At 38.9% G+C, this 18,559-nt stretch overlaps 1 protein-coding gene across 1 annotated transcript; it reads left to right on the plus strand.

Moving 5' to 3' along the window:
• The first annotated feature begins 1,562 nt into the window (after positions 1-1,562).
• On the plus strand, positions 1,563-17,148 carry Spaca1 (sperm acrosome associated 1). The gene is made up of 7 exons (XM_048420605.3): positions 1,563-1,864; positions 7,279-7,335; positions 9,467-9,568; positions 10,547-10,653; positions 11,916-12,051; positions 16,260-16,380; positions 16,904-17,148. Exons 1-7 carry the CDS (start codon positions 1,648-1,650, stop codon positions 17,058-17,060), a joined length of 897 nt encoding a protein of 298 aa, XP_048276562.1. The 5' UTR covers positions 1,563-1,647; the 3' UTR covers positions 17,061-17,148.
• The last annotated feature ends 1,411 nt before the right edge of the window (positions 17,149-18,559 follow it).

The following is an 18,559-nucleotide window of genomic DNA, read 5'->3' on the forward strand; positions in this document are numbered from 1 at the left end:
TCACGCCATGCCTGGTGGCTCACTGTCTCTTCCTGTTTCCTACAGATCCAGATATAGAACTCTTGGCTTCTCCAGCACCTGGATGCCAACATGCTTCCCGCCATGACAATAATGGACTTAGCCTCTGAACTGTAAGCCAGCCCCAATTAAATGTTTCCTTTAGAGGAGCTGCTGTGGTCATGGTGTCTCTCCACAGCAATAGAGCCCTAACTAAGACACACACCAGCCCTAGCTAAGACAGTCATTGAACTCTCCATTTCTAGTCCCGCACTTTGTACGTCTTCACTGTGAACTTGGAATTATAGGAATCACTGCACAGCTCAGAGCTCTGCTTGTGGGACCCAGTTTCTCCAGGTGGTCTTGAGCTTGTCACTTAATCTGTCCAATTGTTAATCTCCTGGCCTAATAACAAGGGACTCAAAATATGATGATTTCTAAGTTTCTTTCTGACTCAAAATCCCTATGTTCCTATTGCCAGAGAAGAACTATAAAGACCAGAGAAAACATCACCAATAGAAGGAGTGCAACTTCTCTCTTCATTCCTGGGACATAAAAGTGCATGTCGATACTGAATTAGGTAGTGGGAAATCAGAAGCTCTAAGATCTATTGATTCAAGTAGAAATAGTAAGCTATCAGTTATGACTTCCAGCCTGACCTAACCTTAAGAATACAAAAATAATCGTAACTAACAGGACAGATTCTTAGTTTAAATCGTTATAGGTATCTATGGAGCATTTGTTAGAGTACCCTCCACAGGGCCTGATCATTGACAGCTTCTGCAGCCATCTGAAGATGTTTTCCAAATCAAACCTGGGGGATATTGACTACAGGTCTCCAAAATCTCCATGAAAGCCGTATCCCACATTCCAAATAGCTGCCGAGAACTACAATGGGTCTAGAAGTTTACAATTTCACCTGTTTCCCTTCCCTCTGCCAGTCTAGCGCTTATAAGCCTCACATGGAGCTGACAATTCCGCACAATGTAAAAAGGGAAACGATGAAGCGGCATTCCGGCAATTCTCAGCAAGTGCTTCCCTGCATGCTTTGCAAATCAGTCCCACTTGTTGCTGTGGATCCCTGACGCCTCATACTTAAAACTACTGCAATGAGTTGGATGTCAAGGACGGGGAATTTTGAAACCAAGTCGCATGAAGGGTGCGTCGGAGTCTAGTTCGGAACACCTAAGTTTAGGAAATAAGAAAAACATAGTGTCTTGAAAGCAGGATGGCCAAGGTCTTTGGTGGGCGACTAGATTAATAAGGCAACGCAAGCAGCTGACATCAAGAACAGGTGGCTGCAGCACACAGCACAAGGAGGGCCTTCCACACCGGCTTGCTCAGGGAGAAAGGGCGGGCCGGAAGTGGCGCCGGAAGCCCCGCCCTGCTCTTCCCCTCCCCCATGGACTCCGGACCCCTTCTGCGCACCCTTCCCCCGCCCTTCACCCCCCCTCCCCCCCCCCCCGCGCGTTCCTGGCTCGGCCCTCGCCTGCCTTCCGGGGTCTCGAACGGGGTGACGCGCGATGACGCCTCAATGGTCGCCAGGCAGGCTCGGCTTGGCGGCGCGGCGCTCGAGGCCGCTGTTCGAAGCGCCTCTCCTCCAGAGCCTGGGCTGCGACTGTGCGTTGGGCGGCCGAGAGGCCGAGAAGCATGCGCGCCGGGGGCGCGGACTGGCCCGCCGAGCTGCTGCTGGCCCTCGGCTGGCTGCTGCTGCTGGGTCTGCAGGCGTCGCAGGCAGCGAATGTCACCGTGACCCGGGAATCCGACGTGGTCCACGAGGTCGAGAGCGAGACCGAAGTGGACGAGGAGGCCGAGAACGACTCTGATGTGCCCGAGAATGAGACCCCGGCCGAGCCCGAGGAAGAGGGTGAGGGCAGTGGCTCCTTAGGCACGGGAGGCCCCTGAAGAGGGCAGAGGCCCACCCTTTCCTCAGAAAGGAATTGCCAGTGTCACCTTCTGTTGAGTTTTCTGGCGTACACATCAGCCCCGAGTTTATTACCCATATGTATTTTTTCAAAAAACAAGGTGCTCATGTCAAGGGCTCCAGGAGAATAAGCACGAATATTGAAATTGCTATGGAAATACTTTCTAAGTGTTGCTTTGGAGAAGGGAATCACATTTGTAAGAAATGGGGTACCCCCTCACCATGGGGAATCGTGGGGTGTGTAACCATCTTCTCACTGTAGGGTTTTTTTTGATGTATTTGTTTTTAATTTCCAAAATGCTTGACATCCTCTTCCTTTCCTGTTCTTGAAATGCTTGACATCCTCCTCTTTTGCTGTTCCTGAGATGGGAACTCAAGGAAAGTCGGGATTCCTTTTGTTGTGGCTTATCTAAATGAACATCCTGACAAAACTGTCCCAAAGCTCCCATAATCTTGGTGCGGCCCTCAGCACCCTGACAGGAGGCCATGTAGTATTTGTCCTTCAAGGGACCAAGGCAGGAGACAATGAAAAGATCCCAATAATGACATTGTTGACTGAAGATGGGTTCACACAAGAGAGAATAAAACAAAGCTGCGTTTGGTTCTGTAAACGTGGCTTCTACTCCTGGCTCATTAAACAGTAGAAATAGTTTACATATTCACGAGTAACTCACATGCTGGGAGGTCAGTGGCAAGTCCAAGTTGGCAGACATCCTACCCCACCAATGGCCCAGCAGACATTTTCTTGATATCTTTGTTTTCGTGTCTTCTCAGTCTATACATATAGCATTGGGTACTGCTATCCTTTTATTTCCTGATGACAGGCAGTGACTCTCAGCATCAGAAAGAAATTGACTGTCTGAGGTTATTGGGGATCCTTCCTTGACAACAATGCAGAGATCTTGAAGAGCTCCTTGACCTTGGAAATGTGAGAAAGGACTTATAGAAGAGACTAGGTCCTAGGCATTGCTTCTTTTCTTTGAGTGAATAGTTTTAATATTAAACTGCTAAAGGGAAAATTCTAGCTATAAAGCCCTAAATAATGTTGAGGCAAACCCCTCGTGATGGATTTATAATACCTTGTATTCAAACTCAAAAGTGGAGTGCACTTCTTCTTGTAGGGCTTCACTTTCTGCATTGTGGACTTCTGAGAATTCATGTGTCCTCTGGAATTTTGGATGTACAGTTTCATGCCTAAGTGCTTTTCCTTGGAAAAGCACTAAGCCCAGAACTGTAAACACAGGTGATAGATATATGAACATTTCAGAACCTTGGTATATTTCATGATCGCTGGTGCCTAGAAGATCTGTAAAATTGTTATCACCATTTATTAGATAGTGTATTTTTTTCTTTTCTTGCTTTTTACTTTTAAGTCTGCTTTCAGACAGTTCACAAAAGTAAAGGCTGGCAAAAGCACTTCGTGAGAGGCTTCGCTAGAAATTTCAATCTTGTAACCCCCTGATTCCTACCTTTGAAGCTATACACTCGAAAACTGGGCAGAGAACTTGAATGCACCTAAATTCTCAACTATTAAATATGAAGCTGGAATGCGTCCATCATGTTAGTTCAATGGCTGCCTCCCTAATGGAATCTAGTTCATTATTTGCTGTGGTTCTTTTTGCACTGTTGTGAAAACACAATACGTCTGAAGGATATGAAAGGCACACATTTCTTTGGAGAGAATGCCATTTTTGCTGCATAATTGCAAAGCATTTACAGTTTTAGATTTGTAAACAATTGGAAGATTAGTCAACGAGTTTTATTCATGTCAACATCATCTATTTTCTTTGAGTCCCCACATAGAGACCTACTGTCATGATGTATCCACTTACAAATCTTGTCAAGTTAATTTGATGTACAAACATGAAAAAGGAAAGAATACTATCCTTGTGAATTTTAGGAAAACAAGATGATTCAGGTTTTTTTGTAGCAGAATATTTCAGGAGAAAACCCTTCCTCTTGGGAGATGTACTAAATGTCTTCATCTTTAAGAAATTCCCTGTTAAAGAAAATACAGGCTATTATTCATCCACGATGTCATGTGTCACTGAGGTTTAGATTTTGTAACTGTTTTCCCTTTACCTTTACATTGCTGTCTGTCTCTGTTCATCATTGTTTACTAATTGTAAAATGGTTTGCCTTGTTTACTTGAACATCATTAACAAAAAAAAGGCAAAAAAGCAAACAGTACAAAACAAAACCCCGGTTGTCAAATCCCAAGTTTGTTCATTACTGACGAACTCTGCTGACCGTTCCCCGAGGCTGACGACAAAGGGGGGTTCCTCTAGGAGCTTGTTCCATGTTCCTGAAAGACAGTGCAAAGCAGGGAGAGAAGCTGGAGAGATGGAAAGAGATGGTGACCTCAGAGCTTTGGCTTATTTCACAACTGCGCATCTTTCTAGACAATTCCAATCAGTTGTCAATTTCTTAATTTTAGTTTTTTTAAGAAAATATAGTTGGAAATATTGATGACCAATGATGAAATAATAATATTTTAAGATAAAACGTATAACAGGGTGTGTTAGATTAATTTACCTCCTTTTTTCTGTACCTTATCTATCTTTTAAAATATAAACGTTCTATATCAGTATGATCTTTGGCTGATTAAAGGGTAAGTAGACATACATATTGTGTTATACAATCAGTTTTACTCTATTAAACTACAACTGGGGTTGATCCTGGTGGCATAATACTATATATATCCCAGCTACTTTAGAGGCTGAGGCAGGAATGTCGTAAAGTCAAGGCCAACTTGGTATACAAAGTGAATTCAAGCCCCTTTCCTCACTGGGTGACTTCAAGAAACCTGTCTCAGCTGGGGCAGTGGTGGCCTGTGCCTTTAATGCCAGCACTCAGGAGGCAGAAGCAGGTGAGTCTCTGTGAGTTCAAGGCCAGCCTGGTCTACAAAACTACAAAGCAAGTTCCAGGATGTCAGGACTGTTACACAAAGAAACCTTGTCTTGAAAAACCAAAGCTCAGGGTGGAACACTCATTTAGCATATTTGAGACCCTAGGTTAATACCTAGTAGTAACGCAATAAAAATAAAGTAAAAACTATGTCTTTCAATCTAAGACAGAATACGAGGCCTGAAGCATCAACTCTACAGACGTTTCTCCCCAGAGAAACTTCTAAGGTCCTGGTTGCACCCTGATGACATGTGTCACTGTGCAGCAGGATGGTTGCCGGCAGGCTGGGAGAGACACTCGGGGAGGCTTTAGTATCCCTTCTACATTCTTGCCGGCTTTTGAACTCACTGTTGAGCTCATTAGCGGCTTTTTACTTATTCCTCTCTTGTGACATGCCACACAGTATTTCTGGAGAGTGGAGATTTCAGCCTATAGCACTTTAATTTCATCTGAGGTTTCATTTTGTGAGAGTTGGAGGTTATTCCACCCACCACTTTAGGTCGAAACTTAACATCACATGTATTTTCAGGACCCCAGATTCAGTCTGCATGTTACCAAGGTTCCTCTTACAGGTTATTACTACAATTCTGGGGAAGACACCAACCACTAACACATTCTTCCTGCTACGTTGACACCAACCATTAATCAGCATCTGTGGACTTACTGATGCACTGATATTCACACTTTTCGTGTGACACATTGTTATGTAACAGGAAACTTTGACAGATACCACATGGAAGTCCAGATAGGCGTCATTTTCTTGGCATTGTAGGATTTCCAGTTTTATAAAGTGACTAAATGGCCCAGTGAACACTTGATACATCACAAATACTAAAGTTGAAAGAATCTTTGGAAGTTGTTCCATCTCCGTGTCCTCCTTTTCCCCCTCAGGAAACTCAAGAAGGAGTTACTTCTCTTCCCAGAGTAGCAGAGCTAGTGACCGATGGTGCTAAGTGGTCCAGTCGTCATTCTCTTGTACTTGCTTTTATGCTCAGGAACCAGTTCTTAACTTATGTCTCATAATATGCCAACTGAAAGTGTTCAGGCATTCCAAGTATTAAAACGTCAATTCAAATTGATCATTGTGTTAGCTGAAATCATTTAACAAAGTCGATGTTGATTTAATTATATGTCTCCTTTGCTTTCTCTGTATTAACAGTTCTGTATTTGGTGCTTTCAAATAGAGAACAAAGTGTTTCTGAAACTGTTAATGTTTCACAATATTGAAAATGGGAAAAATTAGAACTTGAAATTGATAACTACAAAATGAGGTTGAATTGAGTTAACTATTGTGTCTTCAGTGGGTCCACAGTCCTAAGCACTTTGTAGAATATTTCCACACAGTGTTTCATTCTATTTTAATTATCAAGTCAGATAGGCTTTGCATTTTTTACAAAGGGTTAATTAGGTCTGACAGAATTGAGTTGCTTCAAATTCAAACAGCAAATTAGTGGCAGAAGCAGTATTTTGGACTTCAAGTTGGAGGTGATTTCTGCGTGATTTGTTGCTCAGAGATCCAGTGTCTTAACATTCTCCTTCAACAGCCCATTGTGTATTTTTTCTGTTGAGATTTGAAGACTTTTTGGAGAGTTGTTTATATGTTAGAGCTATAAGAACTCAGGTTAAACTTCAGAATGATTAGGAAAAAAGGGAAATCTCCTAGCATGGTAATTCATACCTGTCATCATAGAGAAGCCAAGACAAGAAGACCGTTGTGGTAAAGGGCAGTCTGTGCTGTATAAACCAGTCCCTGAAACCAAACTCCCAGATCGCAAAAGGAAAGTCACAAGAAAGTGTGATTGAGAACCAAGACTACTAAACTTCTCAGATAATTAGATATTCAAGTAATTGCATAATAATTGTATGTATTATAGATTATCCTGCTGAATAAAGCATTGGAATGGATTCTTAGAAACATCGACATCTGCCATCTAAACCTGCAAAGTGAATGCATGAAATCTATTTGTAACTTTTATAATTTTGATGCACACTTGGTATGAAGATTTATTTGGAAATGTAAATTGCTTTGTATTAGTTTATTTCTTTTTCATTCCTTATAGAAAATAGAGAATATTTTAAAATGGTTCTCAAAGTTCAGAGACTGTTGTGTGTATATTTTATTATACTTTTCCAGTTATATTTTAATTCACTGTGTATCTGTTAGTAAAAAAGAAAATCTCTGTGTCCTATATGAGATTCAAAAGCAAAATTTAAGTTATTTCTAACTTGTTGAATGTTCTTCAAGGGGGTAGTCTTTCCGTGGTTTAGAATGGTGATAACTGTGTTTATGTGAGGAGCAGCTTTGCTTTCCTGGTTTTAACAGAACATTAAAAAAAAATCCTCTATTGCCCATATGACAATTACCTGTACCCTACACCTCTCAAGTAAGATGTTGTTCACTTTTAAAAATGATCGTATAGTTAAATAATCTTTTTTAACTTTATGTTTAGTTCAGAACAAAACAGTAGTCAAAGAAGTGGAATTTGGGATGTGCACAGTGACCTGCGGTAAGTAGCAGAGACCAGAGGAATAGCCTGTCGTGGTTTCTACCAAGATGAAATGCCAGTTATTTGTGATTTCTGTACTGCTTACCCTTTCTTCATGTCTCATCGCTTTCTATGCCGTTTACTATAAGATACACAAAGTACTAGGCAAATGCTTCCAAAGGTATATTTTCAGGAGGGGAATTTTTGCATATAAACTATTTTCACTAAACTAAAATTTTGCCTCACAGATGTTCAAAGATGAGAGATCTTCAGTGTATCTGACAGATGCCTTCCCACACTCCTTTGGCAAATCCTGCCAAGAAATAAGCTTATTTGCAATAGACTATTATAAGTACTCCATTTCTCTAGTTTGTCCTAGGATTAGGACTCAGGCTACCTGTGCTATGTAGACCACTGGTTCTTAAACAGCTACCCTAAGTATGTTAAAATTACTGGACTAACCCAGAGTTTCTGACAACCCAGGACTATGGGTAGGCCTAAGAATTTGAAGTTCTGATCAATTCACAAGGACGCTGATCTTGCTAGTGCTGGAAGTCCCTTAGTTTCTTCAACCATTTCTGGGAATCTGCATCATGAGAAGACAACAGATAATTAATAAATTAAATTGTTTATTCTAACTTGGGAACATGACAGTGAGGAGATTATAGTCTGTACACATCTACAGAGACTTCTCTTTAGGTCAAAGTTTTGTAAATTACCAGAACTGGCGGTTTTTTATGTGGGTGCTGAAACATTCTTAGATAACCACTTTCAAGGATACAACTCAGTGTCCAAACACTGCATCAGTGTTATCTGTAGAACATTGTCAGTACTCCAAAATAATTCCCATACCCAGTAGAGAGTACTTCACACACTCATCCTCCCAGCTCCTGACAGGCACTTTTTCCTAATTAGTTTAAAATGGAGTCTGGCCTTATCTTTGTAGTGACAGCCAAAATGACAGGCATCATTATGAAACAGCCTGAGAGGGTCCAGTTGTCATTTGTCTTTTGTTGTTGCTGTTGAATTTTCCCCGGTAGATTTATTTTTATAACAACTCCAGTAATTTTCCAACCTTCCTTCTCCTGATCTTGTGGGGGTCCACTTTCTTAGCCCTCAAAAGTGCAGTATTTCCCAAGAATTTGTTAGAAATAGAGGATTGCAGACTTTTCCAAGCCTGAGTCGGAATTTGCATTTAAAAATATCTCCAGGCGACTTGCATGCACTCTTATATTCCTAAGCCTCCTGTCATCTTCAGCCTTTCCTTTCCTTGGGATGAGCTCATGATTAACACCTTGTTAGGGGCTAAAGAGGGGAACCCAGCTGGGAAGATGAAGATAGACTCTGCCTAGGCCTTTACACAGCTCATTACAGGCCAGGATTAAAAACCAGCGACACTCTAGGATCAGCTAATAACGATTTGATTTCTTGCTGCAAAATGTCTGACAGTTTCAGAAAGAGTATCTTCCTGGAAATAGAGGTGGAGTTAATAGTTTATCCCATCTATAGTTAATACAGAGACTTTATCAATACAGCATTATTAAAAATTATTAAAAAACATTATATGATAAAATATGATTTTGGAATTTCTTCCAGAAACACCAACCCCAATCCTGAAAAGTTCCCTGATCACAAATTTGTGTAGTCTTATATAGTATATCAAATCAGATTTTATAGGCTGTAGGAAGAATAATTTATGTATTCTTCGAAGAAAAAATTCAATTTAAAACATGCATAATTATAAATGAGTACTGATTTAAAAAGTACTGATATGTAAAAATTTTATGTTTTAGTCAATGAAAAATTATGCAGGGCAGTGTATTTATTAGCATATTAAAACTTTGAAAAAATCTATAATCAAGAGGACCTTATTGTAGCATTTTAAAATATGCATGTGAACATAGAACCCTTTTTATGATGGGAATCAGTATCTGAGAAAACTTTCTTGGGGAAATACTGTTTTAAGAAATAACTGGAGTGAGGCGTCTACAAACGCTCTACACGTTCTCATACTGAACTTGGGAATTGAATTTTCATAATTAAGAGAACATTCTCAAAACAAAACTAAAGAAAATACAGACTGGAATGGGAAGAACAACCCTTTGTGGTTATTTTTATTTAAACATTTGCTCATTTTTTTTAAAAAATAAAGGTGTTGGAATCAGAGAAGTTATTTTAACCAATGGATGCCCTGGAGGTGAATCCAAGTGTATTGTTCGTGTGGAAGAATGCCGTGGACCTGTTGATTGTGGCTGTGAGTTGAGTCCATATTTGCTGAAGGAGGGTTTATGCTGGGGAAATATCTTTAACCTTTTAACCTCAACCTACTTCTGAGTCCAAGGAGACAATCAACTGATAAAAAGAAACAATAAAAAATTAAATACCCTTTCTCTAGACAGAGTTCTAAGTAGCCCTGCTTTTGATATCCATTTCACGTGTGTGTAGTTTGTGCCGATATGCTGGAGTTTCACTGCCTGGGGTCTGTATTCAAGCCTGCTCTGGAGTGGAACATGTCTGATGCTACGGTCATGACATTTTATGTATAGATTGGTAAACCTTACATTTGGAACTTGGAGCTCTTCGTATCAAATTATGCTTTTCTGACATTTCAGCTTCTCTAAATGAGGTTTCATAACCCTAAATTAGAAGCCATGGGCAGATCACCAGGTTCAAAGTAGCATATCACTAAGTTGAATGTCTTTTCCTCTTCCACACATTTTCTGCATGTACATAAAAAGTCATGGTGTCTCCTCACCTGCTTCTTTTTGTGACTTCTCTATAATTGGACTCCAAATTACAAGATTCAGTGTCCTCAGCATTTGACTTCTGAGGGTTGCTTTTTACAACAGTGTGGCATGTAAGAAGGGGTCCCAAAACAATACAGTAGTGTTCTTTACCACTGTGGGGAGATAGGATTTGAGACCTGGATTCCAACCTGCCTTATGCTGTCTTTTCAGGAATCTTCAGATTTCATGACTTTTGAACTGTTTACTCAACTGGAGAAATTTGGCTTTTCATATCCATTCTAACCCTCATATTATGTACAATATATGTTGATGTGGATGTATGTGTATAATATATGTGCAGTGTCTTGGTAGGGTTGTTTCTTGTTTGATGATATAATTAAATGATTGATGATGTAATTAAAATTGTTGTTAAAAAAGGTGTATGGACAGATAAAGCAATTTGCTTCCCAATGGTACTTATATATTTATTTTTTCTTCTTTTTCAGGGGGAAAACCAATTTCTGAAAGCCTTGACAGTGTTAGACTGTCATGTGTTCATATATCTCCTGAAAATCGTTTCAAATATTTGTGGAAACTTCTAAAGTCAGATCAAGTAAGTAGAAACTGTGTATAATCTAGTGTTTTTTACTGGCTGATAACATTTGGTACCTAGTTCTGATATTTTAAGAAAGCAATTTAAAGAAATTGAGTTAAAAATCATATAACTTTATTATTTGAATTCATTTTTTGACAGATGAAAAACATATATCTTAGGGTCATCTATAATCATAACTTAAATTTACACATTTTATGATATATTCTGTTTTGGAACCAAGATTATTTCTATTGTATATGGCATGGTAAATAATAGTTAACATTAATTAAAGGTACTATAAATGCCAGATAACAACTGAATGATAAGAATTCATTTAAAAGACATAAAACAACCCTATAAACTTTTTTTAAAAAAAAAATAAATAAGTGTGTCATTTTACAGATAAGTAATTTAGGTATAGAAAGTGTCTCAGAAGCCAGGCAATGATGGTGCACGCCTTTAATCCCAGCACTTGGAAGGCAGAGGCAGGGTGGATCTCTGTGAATTCGAGGCCAGCTTTGTCTACAAGAGCTAGTTCCAGGACAGGCTCCAAAGCTACAGAGAAACCCTGTCTCAAAAAAATAAAAAATAAAAAATAAAAAAAATTTAAAAAGCAAATAAACAAAAACATAAATAAAAAATAAAGAGTCTTAGTTTGCTTTTCTGTTGCTGTAAGATAACACTAACAGAAATCAAACTGGAAGGAAAGAGTTTTTTGAAGCTCAATTCGAAGTGACAGTTCATTACTGAGGGAAATCAACGCAGGAACCTGCAGCAGAACCACGGACACTTGCTTTCCATACGTTGCTCAGCTTACATTACATTTTTATGCAACCCAAGACTACCTCCTGTTCAAGGGTGACATCACCCACAGTGGTCTGGACCCTCCCACATCAATCATTAATCAACGAAATGTTCCCCAGACTTGCCAACAGGCCAGTTAGGTAGAGGCATTTTCTCTACTGAGGTTCCCTTTGGCCAGGTGACCCTAACTTGTGTCAAACTGACAAAACTAAACATCACAAGAAGTACTGTCCATAATCAACAGGATTGAGACTTGAAGTTAGATTTCTGATTCGAAATCATATATGTACAGTTCATTACATGCTAGGTGAAGGGAGTGAGCAATTTTTCTTGAGGACTGTTTGCTTGTGCTGTCAGCTAATTGTTTCCCAGTGACCCAGTGAGTCCTGCTTGCCTTGCACTGTCTCCATTTGTAATCAGTGAACCCGGCCAAGACTATTCATACATTTTGTTTCTGTTTGTTTTGATTTTAATAGCAACCTGTTATACTTGCGAATGATTCAGCAGTCCTTGAAATACAAAGAGATCTTCATCCCCTGGCTTTCCAGTGTGACACCCTAGACAATAATGAAATAGTAGCCACTATCAGGTTCACAGTATATACAACAAGTGGTAAGTATCTGGCAGTGTTTTGGCTTGCTTATATCTCAAACTTACTTTCAGAAAATGCCTGATGGGCTTATGAAAATACAGATTTCTACCAGCTGTACCCCAGAGCTTCTGATTGAGTAGAGCTGTATGAAACTGATACATGAATCAGACAAAGCTGTTCCTTTTAAACCCAGTTCTGGGCACTGGCAGCTCTTCCAGATGTCCTAAGTACAATCCCCTATACTCAGATGGTGGTTCACAAGAGTCTTTAATGGAATGTGATACCCTCGTCTGGTGTGCTAACATACATCCAAGCAAAATGCTCATATACATAATTAAGTGAATTTTTAAACGAAAAGAATTGACCTTAAAAACAAACAAATGGACTCTCATGCATGATTACAGGAAAAATATAATTAAAAAACTTGTGAAATCAGAGCATTTCTCTTTAGAAGTTATCTATTTGAAGTGTGTGTGTGTGTGTGTGTGTGTGTGTGTGTGTGTGTGTGTTGAGATTGGGTTTTTCTAGGTAGCCCTGGCAGTCCTGGAACTCATAATATAGACAAAGCAGGCCTAGAATTCATCTACCTGCCTCTGCTTTCAGAGTGCTGGAATTAAAGGTATGTGCTATCATGCCTGGCTTTGGATTATATTTTTGATGATTCAGTATTAAAGTTCTTAATCTAGTCTTGAACATGACTTTGCATATTAGAATTAGCTTCTTCTGAGAAATAGAGTATATATCCATGTTCATTCGGTTTGACCTGTGGCATCCTCTATGTTTGGGTAACTATTTTCTTAGGTTTAGTTGCTCTTAACTTTATTTAATGTTGTTGTTGTCTTTGTTGGTAGGAGTATCTGGTCACAGGCTCTTTTGAGAACTCACTTGTGTTAGGATTCTCTAGAAGAACTGACTGAATGAATATTAAGGAGGGGATTTAGTAGAGGTTTCCAGGCTGTGGCTCAGGTAGTCCAACAATGGCTGTCTCTTTATGGGAGGTCAAGAGTCTAGTAGTTGTTCAGCCCGTGAGTCTGGATGCCTCAGCTAATCTTCCAACTAAATTAGAGTCTCAGAGAAGTAGATCCTACTCCCAGCAAAGACATATGTTAGCAGGACTGATGAACTTGCCAGCAAGAGTGAGGACAGGCCAGCGAAAGCAGATGCTTCCTTCTTTGTCATTTTGTGTGAGCTGCTGCTAGAAGGTGGGGCCCAGATTTACGATGAGTCTCTCTGCCCCAAGTGATCAAACCAGGGAAAATCCCTCACAAGTGTGCCCATCTCCTTGGGTTTTGGTTGATTCCAGATGTAGTCAGTTGACAACCAAATTAGCTATCAAATCATTAAAGATCCTAGAACTTGTATTTTCAGAGAGCTGTCTTTATAAACCTTCTAGAAGTAGTAGGTAACTTTAGAGGCCTGTGCTCTGTTTGGAGCTGTTTTTCAGTCTGAAAAGCTTTTGTTTTAGTCTGGAGTACTATGCCATACATTGTCCTTTATTGAAAAGAAAATAAGCTGCAAAGGATTTTGTAGAGGTTTTAAAAATAAATGTTTGCTAGTTAAACTTTCTTGGTGTGTTTTAGATTGCAATTTGCAGAATAGCTTTAGGTAAAACTTAATAACCACTGTGTTGAGATATCATTGAAGAGATAATTTCAGTAACGAGTAACTATTAAGAAAAGCACAAGAAGACTGTACAACTGGAGGACCATCAGGCTTTATAAACATTCTCAGCCTGCCGTAGTTTATGATGCTGTATGTGTCTGGCCATTTGTAGACTTGGTTCTCACTGCCTGGCCCTTAATAGGTACCTTTTAGAAGTTAGCACTTTTCATAATTAGAAAGGAACATTTATTCGCTAATGTGTAAGCTTAGGGTTAGAACAGAGACCCCAAATCCTTGTTCTTGATTGAGGCAATGTTGACTTTTGTTTTGTAGCAGCCCAGGGATGGTGAGGTAGCTCTGCCAGTTAGTGCATGCACACTTAAACAACAAAATACCTTCAAAATATTTCAGTACCTATTAGTTTCTCTGAAAAATGACAAGGTGCTCACCAATGCAACAGACCTTTTCACTTGTTCAGCCATTGAACAAATGTTTTTCTTACAAATAGCCATACTCTACCATGCTGAAATGAATCAAATATGCAATAGAAATGTTTTTAGGATAAATGTAGCTAATAGAAAATTCTTCCAGATGTAGTAATGCATGCCAGCACAGAGACAAGCAAATCTCTGTGAGTCCCCGGTCAGCACGATCTCCATAGTAAGTTTCAGGACATCTGGAGCTACATGGAGAGAGGAAAAATTCCCATTCCCATTTTTCTTCCTCCTTTTTATATAATTTTCACTCACAGTTATTGTCTTTATATATGGCATTGCTTTGGGATTTAATTGTATGTCCCTAAAAGATAATGTATATTCTAAGTTCTCAGTACTTAGATTGTAGATATACTTGAAAAGGGATCATTGAAGATGCCATCAGTTAAGATGAGATTGTGGCTGGTGCCCAAATAAAGAGAACTCTGGATAGAGAAGGAGGAAGGGAAAAAGAAAAAGAGGGAGAATTAAGAGGAGGGATGACAGAATAAAGGAAGAAGGAGGAACAGGAATGAGAAAGAGGTACATGGAAGCAGATCCAGGCTGAGGCCACCGAAGCTGAGAAGGTAGCACAGTAGCCTCCCCCCCAGCTTTCAAGATACTCATTGAGCCCTACCAGTCTCTCTCTCTCTCTCTCTCTCTCTCTCTCTCTCTCTCTCTCTCACACACACACACACACACACACACACACACACACACACACACACAAACACATTATTTATGGCTTCCAGAATATGAAGCTAATTTCTGCTGTTGCCAAGTCGCCCAGTTTATGGTACTTTATTTGGTAGTGATAAGAAACTAAATTACATAAGCTATGTTTACCTAAAACATTAAGTATTGAAATTTAACTCATTTTTCATTAATTTTAATTTCATTAAAATTTTTCTTAGAAAACCTTAAGATGAAATTCAGTCTTCTGAAGAAAATTAGATGTACATGCAATCCACATGGTCCTTGCAAGATGACCGCTCTTCTCAGGAGCGAAAATCCCCTTTTATTATCCATCCTCTTTTGACTGATGTTGGGTGCTAGTGAATTAAACAAACTCATTTTGCATTTCTCTTCCAAACCTGGCCCTAAACATTGTCTCTCTGTTTAAAAAATCTCCAACTTTTTACAAACCTGAAATCATTTTTTGTTAATCTGATAATATTGGAATAAAAATATAAATGCACCTTTGCAATCGTGCTTAGGATTGTTTAAAGGGAGATCACCAAATTGTATTCATACTATTTGACTACTGAGAAAAGCTGGTTATAATCCATGACATTAAGAGGATAAGAAGAAATCCAGACGACTGTTATGTAGGAGACCACTTCTCACAGAGTGGTACATACTAAAACTAAAATGTTAAAACAGCTCATGGTTTATACAAATAACTAAGCCTCTCTGGTCCCTGTTTTACTTACCGGCATAATATAGGATTTAGTCAAATATCCTTTTCTGTATGAATTATTTTTGTGCAATTTTAGAATTTGGGGATTAAAAGAACCTATAGAAAAGCTATCACATCCACAAAATATACAAGACAGATATAAGCTGTCTCTTCGCCAGTTTATAGTGTAGTGATGCCATCAAACAGCCTGTAGACCAGTGCTGCCTTCTCAACAGCCTTATCTGCAGAAAGGAAGCTCCTGACCTAGGAGCAGTGTGTGGGTATTTTATGGAGAACAATGAGTGTCAACCCCAGTCTCAGAGTTAAAAACCAGAGCTCTATCATAATCCTAGGCACAAAACTGAAGTCTGTGAAGGAGGAACTGGGAGAAGCTCCTCGTGATTCAGTAATAGGCAAGGTTTCTTAGCTGTGACTCAAAACAGTCACCATAAAAAGTAACATTGAGTAAATCACACTGTGTCAAAGTAAAAAAACTTCAGCTTCCCAGAATAAGTCACTTGAAAAATAAATAGGCAGAAATCCAACAAACCTTGCCACAATAGTCAGTTTGAGAAAGTTCTAAGTTTGATAGGAAACTAAATATACCCTTACCTGATTGTCAGCGATTGCTCTTTTATTTACCTCAGAGAAGTGAAACATAGATCCACAAAATAGCGTTTACAGGAGTGGTCCATTCAGATAGCCATTTCCTGTTGATTTCTAGCAGCACTCATATGTGTCTCTCTACTTCCAGAACTACAGATGAGGAGGACAATCAGGCCAGACACTGATGCAGTCCTAGTTTTCGTACTGACCATAGGAGTCATTATCTGCATATTTGTGATCTTTGTATTGATCTTCATCATCATAAATTGGTAGGTGAATGGCTGGGATGCACTGTCACTTTTGATTGACAACTTGCTCAGCCCCCACCCATTTGGAGTGAAGCCCAGATCACTGCCCCACGGTGTCTCCTCTATGTATCTTGATGCCATCTTCTTTCATGCTACCCCAGCTTGTATATGGATGCTTTTAAAAACATCATGACTTTATAGCCATGGGAGAGCTTTCAGATGTGTTATTTTATAATTTTACAAGGAAATTGTTTAAAAGGAAAAAAATGAATACCTTTGTCGTTTAACCATAGCTCTCACTGTTTTAAAACTTGGCTGTTGTAGCTTCCCAATTCACATAAACAGACAAGAGAAAGTCTGTGTGTGCATTACAGCCCACAAATCTGAGAAGTCAATCACAGTGCCAATGGACTGGTTCAAGAAGTGCTGAACTGTGAATAAAAGACCCTTCTATATAAAGGAGATGTAAACATGAACCTCATTTACTTTTGTTTTTGTGGGTTTTTATTGTGGCTTTTGTTTTTGTTTTTGCTTTTTCTACCAGGGCATCAGTGAAATCCTTCTGGGGGGCGAAAGCCTCAGCTACTGAGATACACTCTGAGCTGAGTTCTATGAAGTACAAAGATTCAACTTCTCTTGACCATACACCAACAGATATGCCTGGACGTGAAGATGATGCTTTAAGTGAATGGAATGAATAATGTATGGATGACATATGAGAAACCAAGGTCAATTAGAACATATCAGATTCATTATTGTAAAAATAAAATATATACTGAAATACTTCAATGACTTCGGGTTGAATTTACCTCAGTGGTGGTAATGTGGTGTGGGACAGAGCTCTTTATTCAGTCTAACTCTCAATTCAATTGTCAATTTTTTTTTAATTAGTTCTTGGTATTTACTGTTTCAGATAGTAGTCTGAGGTCACGTGTGTGTGTGTGTGTGTGTGTGTGTGTGTGTGTGTGTGTGTGTGTGTGTATCTTCTGATCTCTTTGGTCACTTGTGAGGTCATTTGCCTTTTCTGTCCTAAAAAAGAAAAATATAAAATAGAAGTTTCTTTGGAAAGTAAGCTTTTCCTACCTGGGAAAACTAGATTGAACTACTAAAGTAAATCATACTTCATAACCACTGAAGGACATGTAGTATATAAAACATCATGTGTTAATTTGGATATTCTTTCTCTGTCTTTTGGTTAGTTTGGATAAAGATTTGTCTATTTTGTTGATTTTCTCAAAGAGCCAACTCTTTGTCTCATTGATTCTTTGTATTATTTTGTTTCCATTTTGTTGATTTTAGCTCTCAATTTATTTGCTGTCATTTAGTCCTCCTGAGTGAGTTTGCTTCTTTTTGTTCTAGAGCTTTCAGGTGTTCTGTTAATTTGCTACTGTGAGACTTTTCCAGCTTCTTTATTAGGCATTTAGTGCTATGAACTTTCCTCGTAGCACTGCTTTCATTGTGTCCCATAAGTTTGGGTATGTTTGCAGTCATTTTCATTGAATTTTAGTCTTTAATTTCTTTCTTTATTTTGTTCTTGACACAGTGGTGATTCACTTGAGCATTGTTCAGTTTCCATGAGTTTGTAGACTTTCTGCAATTAGTGTTGTTGAGTTCTAACTTTAAGCCATGATGCTCCGATAAGACACAGGGGTTATTCCATTTTTTTTTGTATATGTTGAGATTTGATTTGTTACCGAGCATGTGATCAATTTTAGAGAAGGATCCTTGAGGTGTTAAAAAGAAGGTATAAGGTATATACCTTTTGTGTTTGAGTGGAATGTTCTATAGATGTCTGTTAAGCCCACTTGAGTCATAATATCTGTTAGTTCTTTTATTTCTCTCCTAAGTTTCTGCCTGACATATCTGTCCACTGGTGAGAGTGGGGTGTTGAAGTTTCCTACTATTAGTATGTGAGGCTTGATGTGTGATTTAAGCTTTAGTAGTGTTTCTTTTACATTTGAGGGTGCTCTTGTATTTGGGGCATAGGTGTTCAGAATTGAGAATTCATCTGATTGATTTTTTTTCTATTACAAACATGAAATGTCTTTATCTCTTTTGACTAATTTTAGTATGAAGTCTATTCTGTAATATATAATGACAACTATACCAACTACACCAACTTGTTTTTTAGATCCATTTGATTAGAAAATCTTTTCCCAACTCTTTACTCTGAGTTAATGTCTGTCTTTTTAGTTGAGAT

This window comes from Myodes glareolus, chromosome 16 (assembly GCF_982192425.1).
Source record: "Myodes glareolus chromosome 16, mMyoGla1.1, whole genome shotgun sequence".
NCBI classification, from domain to species: Eukaryota; Metazoa; Chordata; class Mammalia; order Rodentia; family Cricetidae; genus Myodes; species Myodes glareolus.